The following is an 18242-nucleotide window of genomic DNA, read 5'->3' on the forward strand; positions in this document are numbered from 1 at the left end:
ATGCAGCGATAAATAATGTGAACGAGTACAATGATAAGAAAGCAAAAACAAGTCTTATATTGTCAATAACCCCAAGCTGAATGTCTGTGCTCTGGAATTACTAAACCTGATAAAAAGATAAGGTTTGGAACCAGTGAGAGGTTAGACCTTGCTTCTCCTGATCAGTTCTCAGGAGTCAAGAAGACCATGAAAAGTAAGCTCCCATGTCTGGTGCAACAAGTAGGCCAGAAGGCATAAGCCCTCCTGCAGATGACTGGAGGAGGTTGTGGGGAAGGCAGCATGGCGAGAGAACTGAGCCCTGGTGGAAATACCTTAGTTCTGCTCTGCTTACTGCAGAGGGGATGAGTCAGCTGGTGATGGGCATCCGGGAGTTGTTGAAACCCAGGCCAAAGAGGTCGCTAATGTCAGCTGGCATCAACTATAACCAGGCTCAGGGGAGAGTCAAGACTGCGAGATTTTCCTGCCTTGGAACAAAAAATAGGCAATTAGAGTCATTGGTACTGAATTCATCTATATTCTCTGCCTTGAACATGTAGGTCAGTTTCTCTTTTTAGGAAGTCTTCCATTTAGGGGTGTTAGGGACTGAATGCATGTGTGTCACCCTCCGCCTGCCCCCAGCCAGCTCCTGTTCATATGTTGAAGACCTAACCCCCCACTATAGCTGAACTTGGAGTAAGGAAGTAATTAGGTTTAAAGAGGTCATAAGGGAGGGGCCCTGATCTGACAGGATTGGCATCCTTATCAGAAGAGCTACCAGACAGCTCCTGCTGTCTCTCTATCCTCTCACACACACTTTAAGGAAAGGCCATGTGGTGGTGTCTCCAAGCCAGGAAGAGAGTCCTCACCAGAAACTCAATCAATCAGAGCCTTGATCTTGGACTTGTAGCCTCTAGAACTGTGAGGAAAAACTTAACTGTGTAAGCCACTCAGTATCTGTGTGAGCCATTCGTATTTTGTTACAGTGGCCCAAGCAACTAACACAATGGGTTGGAGAGAATTGGAATCAGCCATTTCTGTTTCCTTCCTATTTAACTCAGGGCCCCACTAGAGCATGAGCACTTGATGTTAGCCATTACTGATGATGATGATGATGATGATGATGATGATGATGATGATGATTTTGAGAGAGGAGGTGGGAGAAGCATTCGAGGGGAAGGGGCAGAGGGAGAGGGACAGAGAATCCCAACACGGAGCCCTATGAAGGGCTTCATCTCATGATGGTGAGATCATGACCTGACCCGAAATCAGGAGTTGGGAAGCTTAACTGATGAGCCACCCAGGTGCCCTGTTATTGATTATATTAATAAGATAGGTAAGGAGATCACTGCAGTGTATCTACAAAATGTTAGACAAATGTTGTTAAATTAGGAAGTAAATTTGACAGTAGACCATGAATTTCCTAGGGTATCAAGAGTATTTGCAGATGAGCCCCTTGAGTTGTTGCCATTAGCCTTGAAAAATAGCAGTGAGTGGGAGTCAGCAAACTAGAGACTGGTGGACTTGACTTTGGCCCAATTCTAGAGGAAATGACTTTAAAGGATGCTTTTTGGACCTTAGAAAATGAATATGGACATTAGGTATGAGTAAGGGTTTTTCTAAGAATACGTGGTATCAGACAAATCTAATTTCTGACATTTTGATCCTTTTTGTTCTTGTTTTTTTTTTTTTCCAGTTTCCAAAGGCTTAATTGGTAAATATGTTTTAGAAGAGAAAGATTGATTCTATTACTTCCAAATCAGTGGAATGAAGAGTTGTGTCCAGGGCCACATCACATGGTGCCAAAGGGGACTGATGCTTTGTCCACCTTTTTTATTCACAGATCTAGTCAAAAGCCCAAGACTTGTAGTCAACCAATTCTTTAGGCTTAAACCATAGGCTGATTTCTTTCTCCTCACTTAAAAAAAAAAATATTTATTTTGGGAGAGAGCGCATGTGCACAAGCAGCGGAGGGGCAGAGAGAGAGGGATATTTTGGGAGAGAGCGCATGTGCACAAGCAGGCTCCGGCTGTCAGTGCAGAGCCAGAAGCAGGGCTCCACCCCACAAACCAACTGAGCCACCCAGGCACCCCTCTCTGCACTTTTTACTGAATCACCGCCATGAATGGCATTCCTGCCAACTTGAAGGCAGAAGTCCCCACGGATGGCGTCTGGCTTAGAATCTGCTTGGTTGGCCTCCCCAAGCATCGAATTCTGGCCCTCCCAGACCATGGCCCCAGTCGGCCTGACTTCATGTACTTCACCTGCCTGGGGAGGAACAGGAGGCCCTGCAGGTCAATGTAGTGCTGCTTCAGGAGTCCTCAGACACCTGTAGGAGCTTCATGGCCACGAGGCGGAACCCCTTCGGCCTTAAGCGCTTGATGATCTCACCCACTAGGCCACGCTGCACACCTTCGGGCTTGATGGCAATGAACTTGAGCTCCTGCTCAGCCTTGGCTGGGAAGCTGGCTGGATGGTGGGTGAAAGGCAGACTTGCAGCAGGGGGGCCAGGAGCCACTCAGGAGGAGGCCCCGTGATGGCCACACCCTGGAAGCTCCGCCCTATTTTGACTCTTTTTGAAACAAAGCTGGGATGCACTCACTTACCTACGGGTCCGATCCCCCAATTAAATGGGACTACTGTGGAGTGCTGTGACACGTCATGTATATGGACTTTAGAAGGCTTTTTAAAATAAGAACAATGTTGATAAATGTGGGCTGAGTGCCTCTGAGGTTAGAGAGATGATACATACTAATAGGCTGTTTGCTTCAGGTCTGTGCTAGTCACTCTGACCCTCTCACATTCTTCAATGCTTGGGACACCAACACTGGAAGAGCATGGGCTTGGGTCAGGTGGTCCTAGGTTCTGATCAATAGTCCCTGAGAAAATCAATCTCTTTAAGGCCTCAGTTTCCTATCTGTGAAATGAGGATAGTGACCGTGAATAACTCATCAAGTTGTTAAGAGAATTCTTTGGTTCAGGCCCTAGGCTTTGCAGGGGATCAGTAATTACTGGTTCTTCTCACAGGATAGCATGACCCTGAACGGAGAGCCCAGGAGGCATTACAAGAACTCAGTAATGAGATGAATGGGCTAATGCTGCCAGAATAGCAACTCATTACCAGGGTGACACAGACCTCATCTGAATTGTGTTCCATTCTGAGCTTAGAGAGGAAACTTGCTGAATAGAAACACGCTCAGAGAAGGGACCTGGAGGTGAACTGGAGGTGAACACAGAGTCACCTGTGAGCAATGCTTGATGGCTTAGATAAGCTTTCTTGGAGCCCAGGAGATGATGGGTACCTTTCCCCTCATCATATACACTATCATGCACCCTTCTATTTCCTTTTCCATCACAGTTGTCATTATGTCATTATTCGGTTATTGTTTCCTGGCTGCGTCCTTCACCAGAAGATAAGTCCCAGGAGGACAGGGATTGTCCATGTATTCGAGTGGTGTTTCCAGGGCTGAGGGAAGTGTGTAGCACTTGGTTACACTGAGCACTTGGTTAATGCTGGAACACATACGTGAGAAAAAGAGGGAATGTAGGTGATGTTGGACAGCAGACCAAGGGAGGAGAAGTTGGAGAAGTTACCAGGAGCGAGTTTCAGTGTCAAAGATGTCAACTCTTTTTTTTTTTTTTTTTAATGTTTATTTATTCTTGAGAGAGAGAGCTTGTGAGTGAGCAGGAGAGGGGCAGGGGAGGGGCAGGGAGAGGGAGACAGGGGATCCCAAGCAGGCTCTGTGCTGACAGCAGAGAGCCTGATGCGGGGCTCGAATTCACAAAACGGGAGATCATGACCTGAGCCAAAGTCAGACACTTAACTGACTGAGACATCCAGGCGTCCGGATGTCAACTCTTTTTAAAACCTGGGACCGTATGATAACAGCAAGGGGTCCGTGATGGTGTCTCAGGAGAGGCCAGGCAGCTAGCACAGTCTTTGGAGCAGGCATTTCTGTACCAGACAAGCCTGCCTCAGATTAGAGGGGAAAACTGGCTGTCCCTGAGCAAAGCAGCCAGGAAATGTTTTGTTTAGTCCTCTTGAAGTTCAAAGTATTTTTTTAGTGTCCAATACCTTAGAAATGGAAGGTGTCACATGAAAAGTCGTATTTGAAGTTAGAATCTCTCATTTATTTTTTAATTTTTTAAGAGAGAGAGAGACAATGAGGGGCAGAGGGAGAGGGAGGGAGAGAATCTTAAGCAGGCTCCACCCCCAGCACGGAGCCCGATGTAGGTCTTGGTTGACGACCCCTGGGATCACCATCTGAGCCAAAATCAAGAGTCAGATGCTCAACCAACTGAGCCACCCAGGCGCCCCGAAGTTAGAGTGTCTTAAGGGCTGAGTGCGGCCCCTTTAGACAATACATGCTCAGGTGCACAGCACCCACCTGGCCCGTGCCTGTTACCTGCCTGTCCCACAGGTACTGGTGTTTATATTCCCTGGTCTTGTCATCAAGACCCCTTTCCCTCCAAGTGTCTGTGGAAAGAATTCGAGGGGTAATCTTTTGTTATCATTCTTTAAAAGTTGTGGTTTAGGATTCAGAGTGGTAATGGCATTTATCATTATTAGTCGGTGTTCAGTCTGTTTCTTTGCCTGGTGCCCTCTCTTCCCTCCAACTTCTTAAGCCCCTCCCATCTTGAGATCAGCCCAAACATGGAGCACTTGCTTTCCTATCCGGGTCAACCCCGCCTCAGGTGAGTTCGGTGCCCTTCCTCAGGGCCACTGTAGCAATCTGTGCTCCTCACACTTCGTTTTGGTAACTTACTTTGCCTGTAAGTTTGCTGAGGGCAGGAACGGAATCCTATCCGTGTTGGTCTCTTCCTGCCAACACCACACTTGTTGGCGGGAAGAAAGCTCGAGTCTTTTCTTTTCCTCATTCAGATCGACTTGAAGCCCATAGCAATAAAGGGACATTCTGACAAATGTTCCAAAGAGAATCTTGGAAATATCCAAAACTGTGGCTCTTTTAAGTTTATTTATTTTGAGAGAGAGAGAGAAAGACAAGCAGGGAGGGGCAGAGAGCGAGAGAGCGAGAAAGAGACACCCGAGCAGGCTCATGCTCAGCACCTAGCCCAATGTAGGGCTCTATCTTCCCACTGTGAGGTCAAGACCTGAGCTGACACCTAGAGTTGGAGCTTAACCGACTGGGCCACCCAGGCGCCCCTCCTCTGTTCTTGATTACAGAAATTTGGGAGGTGGGCGCGCCGCGGGACCCCCTCCCATGGGGCCAGTGACGGGGGGAGAGGGGGTCTGGGCGGGGTCCTGCGCCCCCTCTCCCGCCCCTGCTCGGCTCCGGGCTGCACCCCACCTTCACCCGGGCCCCGCCCCACTGTCACCCCCGCCCCCGCCCCCCCTCACCTTCGCCCCTACCCCCACCTTCGCCCCGGCCGCGCCGCCCCCCCGCCCCTCCCGCCGCCGCGCGGTCGCTTCCGCGCACGTGACCCCGCGGCGCGTCGCGCTCTGACGAGTTCCACGGAGCCGGCTGCTCTGCTCCCGGGCCGCTGTCCCTCCGGCTGCGGCTGTGGCTGTGGCTGCCGCGGCTACCGTGCGGCGCCGGGCGGGCTCGGGGCGCGGGCCGGGGCCGAGGGCCGGGGCGCCGAGATGGAACCGTGAGTGCCGGTCGGCAGGGCGGGCGACGAGGGCCGGGGTCTCCCCTCCCTGGGCGCCCGGGCCCCGCGTCCGGGTCCCGCGAGCCCTGACGCCGGGCCCTCCGCCCACGTGGAGCCCGGGCCCCGGGGGGAGGGCGCGACGCCGGGGGCTTCGCGGGGGCGGCTCGGCGCAGTAACCCCCCCACCCCCCCGGCGGCCTGCAGACGGTGGGGATGGGGGCGGCGTTCCGGGACGGGTCTCGGCCAGAGGCGCCCCGGGAGGACCCTCGGAGGCCAGCTCTGGCCCTGCTGTCTCCGGAGACCCGTGCTCCCCAGGTTTGGATGGCTAAAGAGCGGCCCTCCCGGGAGTCCCTCACCGCCTTCCCTGGGGCAGCCCGGGGCCCAGCCTCCCCGCTGGAAGGGCGGTGGCCCCCTGCCCCGACAGTGGCCCTATCTGTCACGTCTCTGTTAAAAGCGCTCAGAGCACCCCACTCAGCTCTTTGTGACCTAGCCCAGCTGAGACTAAAGAGAGGTGCTTTCCAGTGGCTTTTTGATGATGGTGGCACGTTGGGAGCCTGCCACAGCCCTTTTAGATCTCCGGGACACCGAGTTTTATGAGTTTTAATCTGCTGACTTTGGGCCTTATTACCTCTGTGAAGTTCAGGGATTTTAAGGAGGAAAAACCTGTCCAGGGCCCCACAGACGCCAGCCCTAAAGCTTGCCTTTGACGCAGCAGAGTCACCTGGGTACCTCCCAGGGGACATCGGGGAAGAGGAGAGAAAACTAACAAGTTTTGTGCTTGAGTTGCAAAAAGTCAGAAGTCCCAGAGAAGGAGTGCCCAGAGTCTGTCTGCTGTGTGGAGCAGTGTCTGTGGCAGGAGGTCGGGAGGGCCCCTTGGGCAGTTGAAGGCAACCTTCAGACAGGACTGTCTGAGTTTCTCTGTGTGTTTGGGGTCGTAGGGGCTGGGAGGGTTTGCATTGGACCGCTGCCGAGTCCTTGACTGTGGACATAGAGAAGATCGGAGGGTGTTGCCAGAATGCAGACCTATGTGATGGAGGGAAAGGTTTTCCTCCACCTCCTCCGAAGTTTCCGACTGCGGTTAATTACTTTAGCGCAGCATGGGAAACCGGGCCAGCCTAAAATGGTAGCCCTACATGGATGTTTGAAAGGTCTTTCTTTTAACTAAACCCCGGGCAGAGGTGGGTTACCGGTGGTGCCTTCGCACAACTCCAGGGACACCGTTCGTTTGTGACCTGTGTGAATAGTGTACTTGGGATGCCGCGCGAAGATGCCTTCTGGGGTCGTGCAAAGCTGTGACCCTGCGGCAGAGTGACAACTCCCAGAAGGTTTGGGAGCTTCTCCTCCGTAGCGGACGTCCTTGGGTCCACGCAGCACAGCAGCCCTGGGTGGTGTGTGGGGTGTCCTCCCGTTTACTTGGGCCAGAGGAGCAGAGAGCTTGAAGAGGTGTGGGCGTTGGCCAGGACTGCAGTCTGGGTCTCCTGGGGAAGTCGGGGGCTGTCTGTCACGTGATAGGGAACTAGACCAAGTGGGGGCTGTTAACTAAAGCGAGACTCGCAAACCACAGTGTGAGCGAAGGATTTCAGCGGAGTATGTCTCCTGCCATGGAGCGGTCGGCAGCCCGACGCTCTCCTAGAAGCCATGCCGGGCTCTGTGGAGCAAGGGGCTGGGGTTGGGGGATGTTGGAGGTATCTGGAGGTCAGCCAGCCACCATCGTCTCATTCAAGAGGACATGAAAGCAGTGGGAGTCAGAAAAAGTCTTTGGTGCGCATCAGAATCTTACGAGGAAACAAGCCCGAAGCGTGTCCTGCTTCAGGCCCCGGGAAGGTCAAAGTGCTCTTGTTGCCAGATGTGACAGAGCCCCGTGGTGAGAAGTGACAGGAGCAGGAAGAGGAGCCGGAGAAAGAGTGCCGGGGCGGGGGGATTGGCGGGGGGGGGGGGGGGGGGGGGGGGGCGGAAGAGAAAAGAGCAGCGTGGTGGAGGAGCTCAGCTTGGGGGCCCGGGGCTGATGCAGGGTCTGCAGGACTGTGAGCTCCCTGCTCACATGCAGCCCTGCCTACTCTTAAAAGGGCAGGAGGGATTGCTGTCAAAACCAGTCAGGATAAATAGTTTCCCCGTCTTAAAGTTTTAAGCTTAAAATTCCTGCAAACTCGCTTCCTTTTCTGAAAATGCCCGGGAAGTGACAGGTGCCGGGGGTTTAGGAGGCAAGGACCGTGGGCATCTCAAACAGTTGTTGCCCTGACTTCCTGTTTGAGCATAGCCGTCACAGCTCTACACATAGTTGAGGTGTCTCAGGTTCGTGTGTTGCTTTGCTCTCGCAGTAGCATTTCCTGAAGAGGTAGATAGGGTTGTTGTTGTTGTTGTTGTTGTTGGTGTGTGTGTGTGTGTGTGTGTGTGTGTGTGTGTGTGTGTTTGATACTTACAACCAGTTTTTGGAGAGTATGTTTCACATGTCTGTTTCATTCTGTATGCATTTCAGAGTGGAATTGTATTAAGTGGACTCCTCCTCTGCCAGCAGTGAAGGCGTGGCTCAGACAGATGAACACAGACCTTGTTGGGGTTTCTGTGTCCCAGGCCTTCCGAGTGTCCCAGTGCTCGAGGGGACAGCAGGCCTGTGTCAGTATCCTTGTCTTGCAACTACAGAGTTTTTTAGGATTGTGCCTCTTAGGAATCTTTTGTTTTCCCCCCTGAACCCAAATGATCTCTGGAGCTAATAAAAAATAACGCTGTTTCCTCTGTACCAGATACTGCTGTGAGCCCCTTCTGTGTGTCATTTCGTGCCATCCTCTCAGCTACTCGCCCCGTGACCATTCCCGTTGTTACAGATGGCAACACTGAGGTGCAGAGAAGTCCGGTCCAAGGTTCTCAAGGTCACAGTATGTCGCAGAGCTGAGGCTGAAGCCTGAGTGGTTGGCTCCAGAGCCCACATTAGTGACATCTCTCGGTAGCAGCTGGCGATGAACTAGTGCTCACGAGGGCTTTCGTGTAACGAATGACTCGTTTAATTACCCCGGCTCCCCTCGGCGGTGGGGCATGTCCATTTTCTGAATTTTACAGTTCGGGGACTGGAGGTGCCGAGAAGGAGAGTGGCTCGCCCCAGGTCACCCTGCGGGTCGTGGCGGAGAGGTCTTCTAGCCCGGGCGGTCTGCCTTCAGATCCTGGGTTCTTTACCGCCGGACGCGCTGTCTGGGCCCGGGCTTGGGTGCTGCCCCCTGGCTGGCGCACTGCCTGCGCTGACCAGCGTGTGGCCTGCTTCCTTGTTGTCTTTGCCCCGGGAAGGCTATTCAGTTACCTAACACACTCCTGGGTGTGAGTCACTGGGCTTGCAGCCTGGCGAGGATACACAAGGATTCATGGTTCCTTGAGGAGTGTCGATGAGTGTGCTGTTCATTAAGATACACTTTGAGGTTGTTGGGCCTTGAATGTTGGTATAATGGCTTTTTTGACTAGGTAGCCATAGATTATTTATAATATAGTCAAGTTTGAAATTTGAATATATTTGGCTGTATTCAATATATGTCCCTGATAGAAATTTCGGAGTTCTTATTCTGTTCTTCCCCTTAGAGTTTGTTCTTCTCAAAACCCGTTGAACGGTAGGTTTAAAAAGGGGAGATTTTGGTGAGGGGGCCAAAGAGCGAGAGTGAGGGAGCAGTGGGCCTCCTTTCTGCCACTGACCTTGGGGGTTCAAATCCCGCCCCCCTCATGTGGACTGAGACCTCAGCAGTGTATGCCAACCCTAGCCTCTAATGTCCCGTCTGTGAAAGGGCTGATAGTACCTGCCTCACAGGGAAGCACCTAGCCTAGTACCAAATAGGTGCTTAGGGAATGACGGCCCTGCCCTTTTCTTCAGTTGGCTGGGTTCGGAGCTGGAGGAGGGGAGGTATTACAGAGTGGATCATCAGGGATAATGGTAAGATGGAAACATTTTTAGAAAAAAAATTCTTTAATGTTTATTTTTTGAGAGAGAGATAGAGAGAGAGTGAGCAGGGGAGGGGCAGAGAGAGAGAGGGAGACACAGAATCCGAAGCAGGCTCCAGGCTCCGAGCCGTCAGCACAGAGCCCGATGTGGGGCTCGAACCCACGAACCGTGAGCTCATGACCTGAGCCAAAGTCGGACGCCCAACTGACTGAGCCACCCAGGCGTCCCAAAAACAGATTTTTAAAAAAGAAAAAGTAGGGGATGGGGACAAAAGCACAACTCTTACTACTATAGCAAACCTGATTGAGTTCTTCCTATATGCTTCCTGCACTGTCCTGGATCCTTCATTCTTTATCTATGCCCGCCAATGACCCTGGGGGTTTTCCACGTGTCTCTGATGTACAGAGGAGGATACTGGGGCCCTGAGAGTTACTTAGTTGTCTGCCTAGCAAGTGGGGGTGGGTGGGCAGGATTTGAAGCCAGGCTGCAGATACCAGGCCAGCGCTTTGGACCACGGGAGAAGAGATTACTTTTATACACATGATGAGAAAAACAAAATCTTTGCTTAAAGCATGCCCACGTACTGAGACTGAAAGGCCCTTCCCACTGCCCAGATGTCATTTTTTAATTCTCCAGTGGGAAATCTGGGAAGGAGTTGAACAAGTAGCGAGATTTGTGATACTGAAATATTTTCAGTCTTACTTACCTACTGTATTGTGACTTTATGAGACCAGATGAAATACGTATTTATAAGAACGCTTCGGCCTCCTGGATGCTGTTTTCTCCTGCCTCCCTGTGTGTGCTGACTATATCATTTAGGGTTCTGTCAAAGGCAGAGACTGCTGCTGGTCTCCTCTTGCCGCGTCACTGGAAGGCAGTGCCTTCAGGTGTCTTCTCGCTTTCTCTGCTCAGCCAAGTTCTGTCTGTGTCATGGTCATTCTGCTCCAGGCCCATAAAGGGACTCGTTGAGTGTGTGCCTCTCCCATGGTTTCTCTCCAGTGGTGTTTTAATAACTCTTATAGGGCCTGTGTGGGAGGAAGAAGCGTCCAGTGGGAAAGTAATGTTGGCTCAAGCAGTTCTGGAGTTCTCGGTGGCCCTAATGGGGACACTGGCTTTCCAGGCGGCTGAGCAGGGACCTGACTGAAGGTGTGTGCCGAGGGGAAGGCACTTTCTTGGAGCTGTTCTGGCCAGTTCCCAGACCTAGCAAAGGCCACAACCGTACAAAAAAATTACAAGATAACAGTGAGAGAAAACGTTCAATTTTACAATTCAGTGGTTTATACTTGATTATCGCAAAGAAATTAGAACATGGAGGAAACCAGAGTAAAACCAGGGAGGAATGCATAGAAATGGAAGAAATCAATAGTTATTGGACTAAGGAATCTCTAGTTCATGGCCTGTCATTTATAAGGCTCAGCGCTGGACCACTGGGCCTAGAGAGGCCAAGGGGGAGCTCCAGGCTGGGAGAGGCATGGAAGTCTGTGAACAGTTGCTACCCACAGTGAAATCTGGAAATGGGCACGTGCCTCCTGTCCTCCATTGGAGGAGACAGTTGCCTTGTCAGTGTGGTTGGGGGGCGACCTCAGAGGAGGCAGGACTCAGCTGGGCTGGGAAGGAAGGGGGAAGGAAGGGTGTGTCGGGCCTGGAGGGAGAGGAAGGACTCGGTGACTAATCATCAATGGAAATAGGAAGGGCAGGCGACAAGGATGGTTGGTGACTGTTTCACATTCTGACAGGACAGTTCCAGGTGCCTTGAACAGGGAGGTTTCTATACTTATGTGACTTAGTGTCTTGAGTTTCATTTTTAATTGTGGTTTTTTTTTTTTCTTTTTTTGGTATGTATATTGAAGGGAAGCTTTGTTTTTTGTTTTTTTTTTTAATGTTTATTTTGAGAGAGAGAAAGAGCTTGTGAGCCAGGGGAGGGTCAGAGAGAGAGAGAGAGCACGAATCCCAAGCAAGCTCTGCACTCTCAGTGCAGAGCCCAGCTCGGGGCTTGATCCCACAGTCCCTGAGATCGCAACCTGAGCCGAAATCGGGAGTTGGATGTTTAACCGACTGAGCTACCCGGGTGCCCCGGGAAGCTTCTGGTTCGAATCGAATACCCATGAAAAGTGGCTTAAAGAACAGGAGCATCGAGAAGTTGAAGGGGGCATCTCCAGGGCCGCTTCGGCAGCTCTGTGTCCCTGTGTGGCCTAGGTAGTTTCTGTCTCTGGCTCTCAGTCTGGGCCTGTCGGCTGTGTGCACCTTCTGACGTGCCGTGTGGCTGTGGCCATGCAGGCAGCGCTCCCCTGCATGGCTCTCCCCACGGGGACAGAGGAGGCTCTTCTCACACATCTCTTTGTGAAGCAGGGAAACCTTGTCTAGCAGCGCCTGGCTGGTTTCCCACAGGTTCTGGGCCCCAGTGTGGCGGGGGGGGGGGGGGGGGGGGGGAGGGAGACTGGGCAAGTGAGGCTGGTCTCTGGAGGGCAGGGAACCAGGGGAGGAGGAGGCAGAGTGTGGCTCCGGGCAGACAGCAGTGGTGCTTCTGCCCTGCCCCCGAAGAAGTCCCTTCGTCAACCATGGCTCCTGTTCCTCCTTTAGAACGAAGTGGGGATTATGGTGGGTGAGTTGTTTCCAAAGAAACCCGTGTGATCATGTCACAGGCGTGCCAGCGACTGTTGGTCGTGGAGTGTTTGGCTGTCACTCACCGTGATAGGGAAGCCACTGGAGAGTTCCGGCGGACTGAGAGTGAACGCACCTGGCTTTCAGAGCAGCAAGGCGGAGAGCAGAGGGTGGGTGCTCAGCCCAGAAGCGGGAGGACCGGGGGAGGCCTGCAGTGAAAGATGGCAGGGCCTGACTGGGGGACCGAGAAGGGCCGCGACACGGTATATGTTGAAGGCTGTGTTGTTGCATTAGATGCGGGGAGTGAGCAGAAGACAGGTGTCGAAGGTGACCGCCCAGCTCTCGGCCTGAGCCCCTGGAAGGCTGGGGCTGCCACGTCCTGGGGTGGGGAACTCTGCAGGACAGGGTGGGGAAAGATCCGGAGTCTGGCTTTGGACGCATCACACCAGCCGCCCACCGGATGTGCAAGCGGAGGGTCAAACAGGTGTTCGCTGTCAGCCTGGGGCTCAGCTGGGCCGGGCCGTGAACGTGGAATTGTTCGCCTGGAACAGGGTGAGATCGCTGCGGAGAGCTGACAAGGGAAGAGGGCAAAGGGCAGCACGTGCCAATGTGTCCCGGCAGGACAGCGGCGACGTCTGGCTGCAGAGGGTCCTGCGGGATGGTTTTCCTGCTGTTTCGTTGTGGGTATTGATGGCTGCACAGACTTCATGGTACCTGGAAGCAGTCCCTTGGGAGATGGTTATGAATATGCACAACGAAGGGCAGGCGCGGCTTGCAGCCATTTGGATGATGGCTGCAGTTTGGGGGACTGGCTTTCCAGTAAAGGTGTTTTTAGTTTCTCTAGGAAATAAGTCTGGGTGCTATTTTAAGTCACCCATGAAACTGAGATTAATTTAGAAGGGACCTAAACGGTCCAAGCCAAAGCTAAGGGGACAATCTGTTCCATTGAATTTCAAAGGTCTTCCAAGGCTCCAGGGGCTCCAGGGAGGTCTGCATTTTAGAGTGTGTGTGTTAAATGCCTGAGTGTGAAAAGAGACATGCGCCTGGAGAGGAAGACCGGCGTCTGGGTCCCATCCAGAAGAGAAAAAGGAGGGACAGCTGTCCTGAGCTGGCAGGGTTTTGTCCGGGGCCTTCCTGCTCTGGTTATCTGGGTTGAAGATCCCACCACATGCGGTGCTTGACTTGGCCAGGGTGTCTGGGGAAGTGGGGAGTCCTCTCCCTGCTCCCTAGTATCTTACACCAATTCAAGGGAAGTACGTGAACACTTTTGAGATAACTAATGAAAGTTGGGCAGGTGTTTTCTTGTGTCCAGCGTCCATGGCAGATAGATGGGTACTTTGTCTTCAGGCCCTCGGCTGTGTCGTGCAGGCCACGTGTGTTGTAATAGGTTAAAGTTACGAGAGATGGGAGGGAGGGGAAGCTTCCTGGAGAAGGTGGGACCTGCAGGTGAGCTCTGTGAGGCAGATTTCAATGGTTTGGTGTGGAGAAGAGAGAGCATTTCACATCAGGAGAGCAGTGTGTGAAGGGGCTGGTCTAGAGTCTGGCTCCACCATGGTGGGAAACATTAAAGAAATTAAGCTCTGGATGCTGATGCTTGGGTTTGAACACCGCCTCAGCCGCTTAGTAGCTCGCTGGTCTAGGGCAGGTTACCTGCTGAGCCATGGCACGGCACCCAGGGGAGGCATCTGGCAGGCTGTTGCAGTGACCGTGCTGGGCGTGGCCAGGGCCTGGGCCGCGAGACCCCGCATGGGGAACGAGAAGTTAGGAAGCAAAGCACCCCTCCTCCTGGCTGGCTGCAGGCGTGGGGTGAATGAGAGATAGGCATCCTCAAAAGTGACTCCAAGGTTGCAGGATGTGGGATGCAGAAAGGGGAGAGGCAGGAAATGGGCAGTGGAAGCAGCTTTTTCATTTGTTATTTTGTTTTTTAATGGGTTCGGTTTTAAACTTATTGACCATAAAGTGGTGTAGACTCCTTAGTGAAAATGTCTTCGGGGACACTGTCTCAGGGTGGGATCAGGGGCAGGGAGGGGGTTGAGATGGTTCCTGGAGGTGGGAAGGAGTGTGAGAGAGGAAGCAGGAGAGAGGAAGCAGGAGATGGTCCGGCATCGGAGAGTCCATGCAGTGCAGGGGCATGGGTGACAGCAGAGGCCGAGCGGATTAGGCTCCTGGATCGGAGGCCTCTTGGTGTCATGCTGTGTGTATTGCCTACATCACAGCCTTGCCTCTGAGCACTTAGGGAATATTCCTTCCATTGGTGGCCGGATCCTAGGGAATACAGGTTGCCTGCTCACTGAGACTTGCCTGGGCCATCGGCTAGCTTGATGGTCAGAAACACGTTGGTGTTTCAGCTGGGAGGTGAAGTGGGAGGTAGGCAGAGAAGGCGCTGGGAGCCTGGGTCAGGCAGAAAGTGGTTGTGGGGCGGCTGGCAGGGCGGGAGGAGACGTGAAAGGAGACCCTCTGGGGAGTGGCCTCGACTCCCCGCTGCTGCCACTCACAACGCCACTACTTTGATTGAGCAACAGTGCAGAACTGTGATTCGTCTTGAATAGGAAGGTGTTTCTGAGGCTTAGGAAGTCCCTTGATTTTGAGCGAACTGCTGTGGAGTTTTTAGACACGAAGCCGAGAGCAAAAGGAACCCTGGAGAGGACGCACCGTCGTGCGGAACTGAGCCATCTTGGTGCTGGTGCTGGCCCGCAGCACCCTGTGGCTGGAGGGGGTCCTCAGACCCCAGGCCCCCAGGGTGAGGATGCCTGGAAAGGTTTACCGCTGGAAGACAGCAGAAATGTGGCTCCGTGCCCAGCCTGTCCCCAGCGAGCCGAGGTCATGGCCGCGATTGTGCCCGATCACATTTTCTTGAGCAGGGGGCTTATTCCGCTTTCTCTGTGTCTTTTTTCCATTGACTTGGGTGAGGCCTGATTTCTGAACCAGGAAAATCTGTAATAAATTGGAATTAAGTAGCAGGGTTTAAAATTTTTTTTAATGTTTAGTATTTATTTTTGAGAGTGCATGCACAGGTGCGTGTGAGTGGGGGAGGGGCAGAGAGAAAGAGGGAGACACAGAACCCGAAGCAGGCTCCAGGCTCCGAGCTGTCAGCACAGAGTCCGTTGCTCAAACGGACTCGAACCCATGAGCCGTGAGATCATGACCTGAGCCGAAGTTGGATGCTTAACTGGCTGAGCCACCCAGGCACCCCTTAAGTAGCAGGGTTAAGGAAGGGAAGCACTAGATTTGTATTCAGCCCTGGAGGAGGAAATTGGCACAGCGTCCCTGGGCAGGTGTTTGCTGCAGGAACTCGGCCTTGTGCTCCCGTTGCCCTGCTGATCTCTTTTCTCCCCATACCCTCTCATCTGCTAAGTAACTGGGCTTTTCTAGCAAATGATTGATAATGTGTCTTAACGATAGGTTTTAAATATCAACATTTAAATGTAATTATTATTACTCTGTTTTTCTCTGCTTCTAACTAATGTCCTTTGGGCTCTCGCCTGTGCTCAGAGCCCTCAGCGCCCCTCAGAGCCTCAGCACAGGGTGGACGGGGCGGGGGGAGGGGGCGGAAACAGGTCGCCCTGAGAGCAGCAGAGTGGGGTGCCGCAAGTGACTCTAATTTTTTACACAGCCTTAGGTTTATGGAAGAGTGGCAAAGATAGTACAAAGTGTCTCTGCACACCCTTCACGCAGCTTCCCCTCTTGCTAGCGTCTCAGCGTCGCGCCACGTTTATCAGAGCTAAGAGAGCGACATCGGTGCAGCCCTGTGAACTACAGACTATTTGCATTTTCCCAGCATCTAGTCCATTTAGCTTTGTGTAGTGTTTTTTCCAAGTGAAAATGCCCCGTGCAGCTGCACAGAAATCTTCCCTTCTGCAGACTGTGCTAAGGATCTGCATTATTAGCCTCGACACCTGGGGATGGCAGAGAAATGACAAAGAGGACCTTGTTCGCATGCCGCCCCGCCTCCACAGGGCTTTCTCCAGAAGGGCACTCACGGAGGTGGGTCCCCTCAGCTCTCCCTGCTTCCCTGAGCCTCCTTCCTAGGGAGTGGCAGTTACTGCCAAGGGGCAGAGCTGTGACATCTCAGGCAACTGTTCTGCAGTGTCTAGGCCCCAGTGTCCCCATGTGTCAGTCGAAGGGGTTAGACTTCCTCCCTGAGGTCATTTCTGGCTCTAATATTTTAAGACTTTCAGGCCTCTTATAATCATTAGGATCCAAAATCAGAGTTGGGGTCAGACTATTTAATTCACTGGCCCTCGTTTTCATGCACAGCAGGGTCGCTTGTGGGTCAGCCTTTGGACTTGAGTCCAGAAGGAAGAGACAGAGTTACTACTCGTTCCTTTATTTCTTCACTGGTGCCGTCATTCAATGAAACACGGTGACACTGACCTCAGAGTTCATTCGTCCAAAGGTCTGGTGGGTCCTGCTGGAGAGAGCTGGGCTTGGTATCAGCCGAGCCACGTCTGAGCCAAGGTGGCTTCTGGGCCCCACCTTTGCCCCGAGATACCATCTGGCTGATTTCCTGCTCAGGAACTGGAATCGTCAGCCACGTAAAGGAGAGGTTGTATGTGTGCACACAGTACCGTAAAAGCAAATAACTTTTCCTTCCGTTTCAGTTCTCAGCCTGGTTCTCCCTGTCCCAGGCGTGTGTGCACTGTTCTGAGGTGTGAGAAGTTCCTCCTGTCCCAGCTCCCAAGACCAGGAAATGCTATGGGAATAAAAAGAATGTAAAAAGCAAAGCAAAACAGCCCCCCACCCCCGTCGCTCATCTCTTTGGGTTTATGGGTCTCCTCGTTAGGTTATTTGGTAGCGGTCGGCCGCTTGCGGGCCAGACCTGGCCTGCCACCTCTTTGCAGTCAGGTTGAACTGAAACACAGCCACGCACACGCGTGTTCATCACGCCTGCCTGCGTGTAGAGGCAGCAGCGAGGACTAGAGGCCGTGTGGCTGGCCGGGCCTCACACATTTGAAGTGTGGTCCTTCATGGATTTTTTTCTGACGCCTGAGGTAGGGCATTCGAAAGGAGAACTGATCCCTCCCCACTGCCGTCTTCTTCCAGAGCAGAAAACAGGACTGCATAGGCAGGGACCTCCTGACGGGGGGTGGGGTGGATCCACTGAGCTGCTCTCCGCGTTGGAGTAAGTCACAGAGGACCGTGGGCGGCCTGCTCAGCAAAGGCCAGGCTGAGCTTCACCGTGCGGGTGGGTGCAGGTGCGGGGCTGTGCGGAGCCCTGGACAGGAAACGTGAGGCCGTGGGCTTCCTGGAGGGCCAGGTAGGAAGATGCGTGCTGGAGGCACCTGCAGTTCCCGGTCTGGGCTTGACTGCGCCAGCAGACAGAGCCGCGTGCCCGTGTGGGTTGGGGTCTTCCCTGCACCCGGGCTCTGCTCTGGCTGCTGAAAGTCGGGCTGTGTAGAAGGGCTGAGCCACCACGTGGGTGGGGTGGTGAAACACGCCCTGAGTGGGCGTCGAAGCCGCAGCACGTTCTCGCGCCACGAGGAGTGGGGTTTGGCTGCATGCGGAGCAGCCCTCTCCCCGGAGCGCTTGACCCAGGGCTTAGCGGACAGTCCCCCACCCTCTGGTGGCCCCCGAGGTGTTTTGGTCAGGCGGGCGACCTGGGTCTTGGGGAGGCCCGCTCCCGAGGTGGGGAGGGGATGGCTCGATGCGGCCTCGGCCACCCCTGTGTGACCCTCACCCGCTGGCTTCTCTGCAGGCTGGCGCCCATGCGGCTGTACACGCTCTCCAAGCGCCACTTTGTCCTCGTGTTCGTCGTCTTCTTCGTCTGTTTCGGCCTGACCGTCTTCGTTGGGATCAGAGGTAAGCCGCAGTTTTTGATCGTTTTATCATTTACAGTTACCTTAGTACCCGCTTTTCAGCCCAGCTGAGCTGTCCCCACTCGCTGTCACCTGCTAAGAGCCCTGTTATAGAGGGTGAAGTGCCACTTCTTCTGAACCCACTGGGTGAGGGGTAACCCTGGCCTTGCCCCACACAGCAGCCAGGGCTTGAGTTTAGCCTGGCAGCACCGGGAGGCCTCGATGGCGTACCTTTTAGCAGACGGTCCAACATTTCTGCAGTCTGCTGTGCTCGGAACCCAGCCTGGGTGCTGCCGAGTCCAGGACATGCTGGCCGATGGGGGCCACAGGCCATGTAAATGGCCC

General features: G+C 53.4%; 1 protein-coding gene across 1 annotated transcript in view; it reads left to right on the forward strand.

Moving 5' to 3' along the window:
* Window positions 1-5387: 5387 nt before the first annotated feature.
* The window catches only part of TMEM181 (transmembrane protein 181), a 52883-nt gene continuing 40028 nt past the window's right edge, over window positions 5388-18242 (forward strand). Inside the window, exons 1-2 of the mRNA XM_049654515.1 lie at window positions 5388-5586; window positions 17798-17901. Of these exons, the coding sequence (XP_049510472.1) occupies window positions 5579-5586; window positions 17798-17901 (112 nt within the window). The 5' untranslated portion in view covers window positions 5388-5578. The remainder of the gene's footprint in view (window positions 5587-17797; window positions 17902-18242) is intronic.

This window comes from Panthera uncia (assembly GCF_023721935.1).
Source record: "Panthera uncia isolate 11264 chromosome B2 unlocalized genomic scaffold, Puncia_PCG_1.0 HiC_scaffold_24, whole genome shotgun sequence".
NCBI lineage: Eukaryota > Metazoa > Chordata > Mammalia > Carnivora > Felidae > Panthera > Panthera uncia.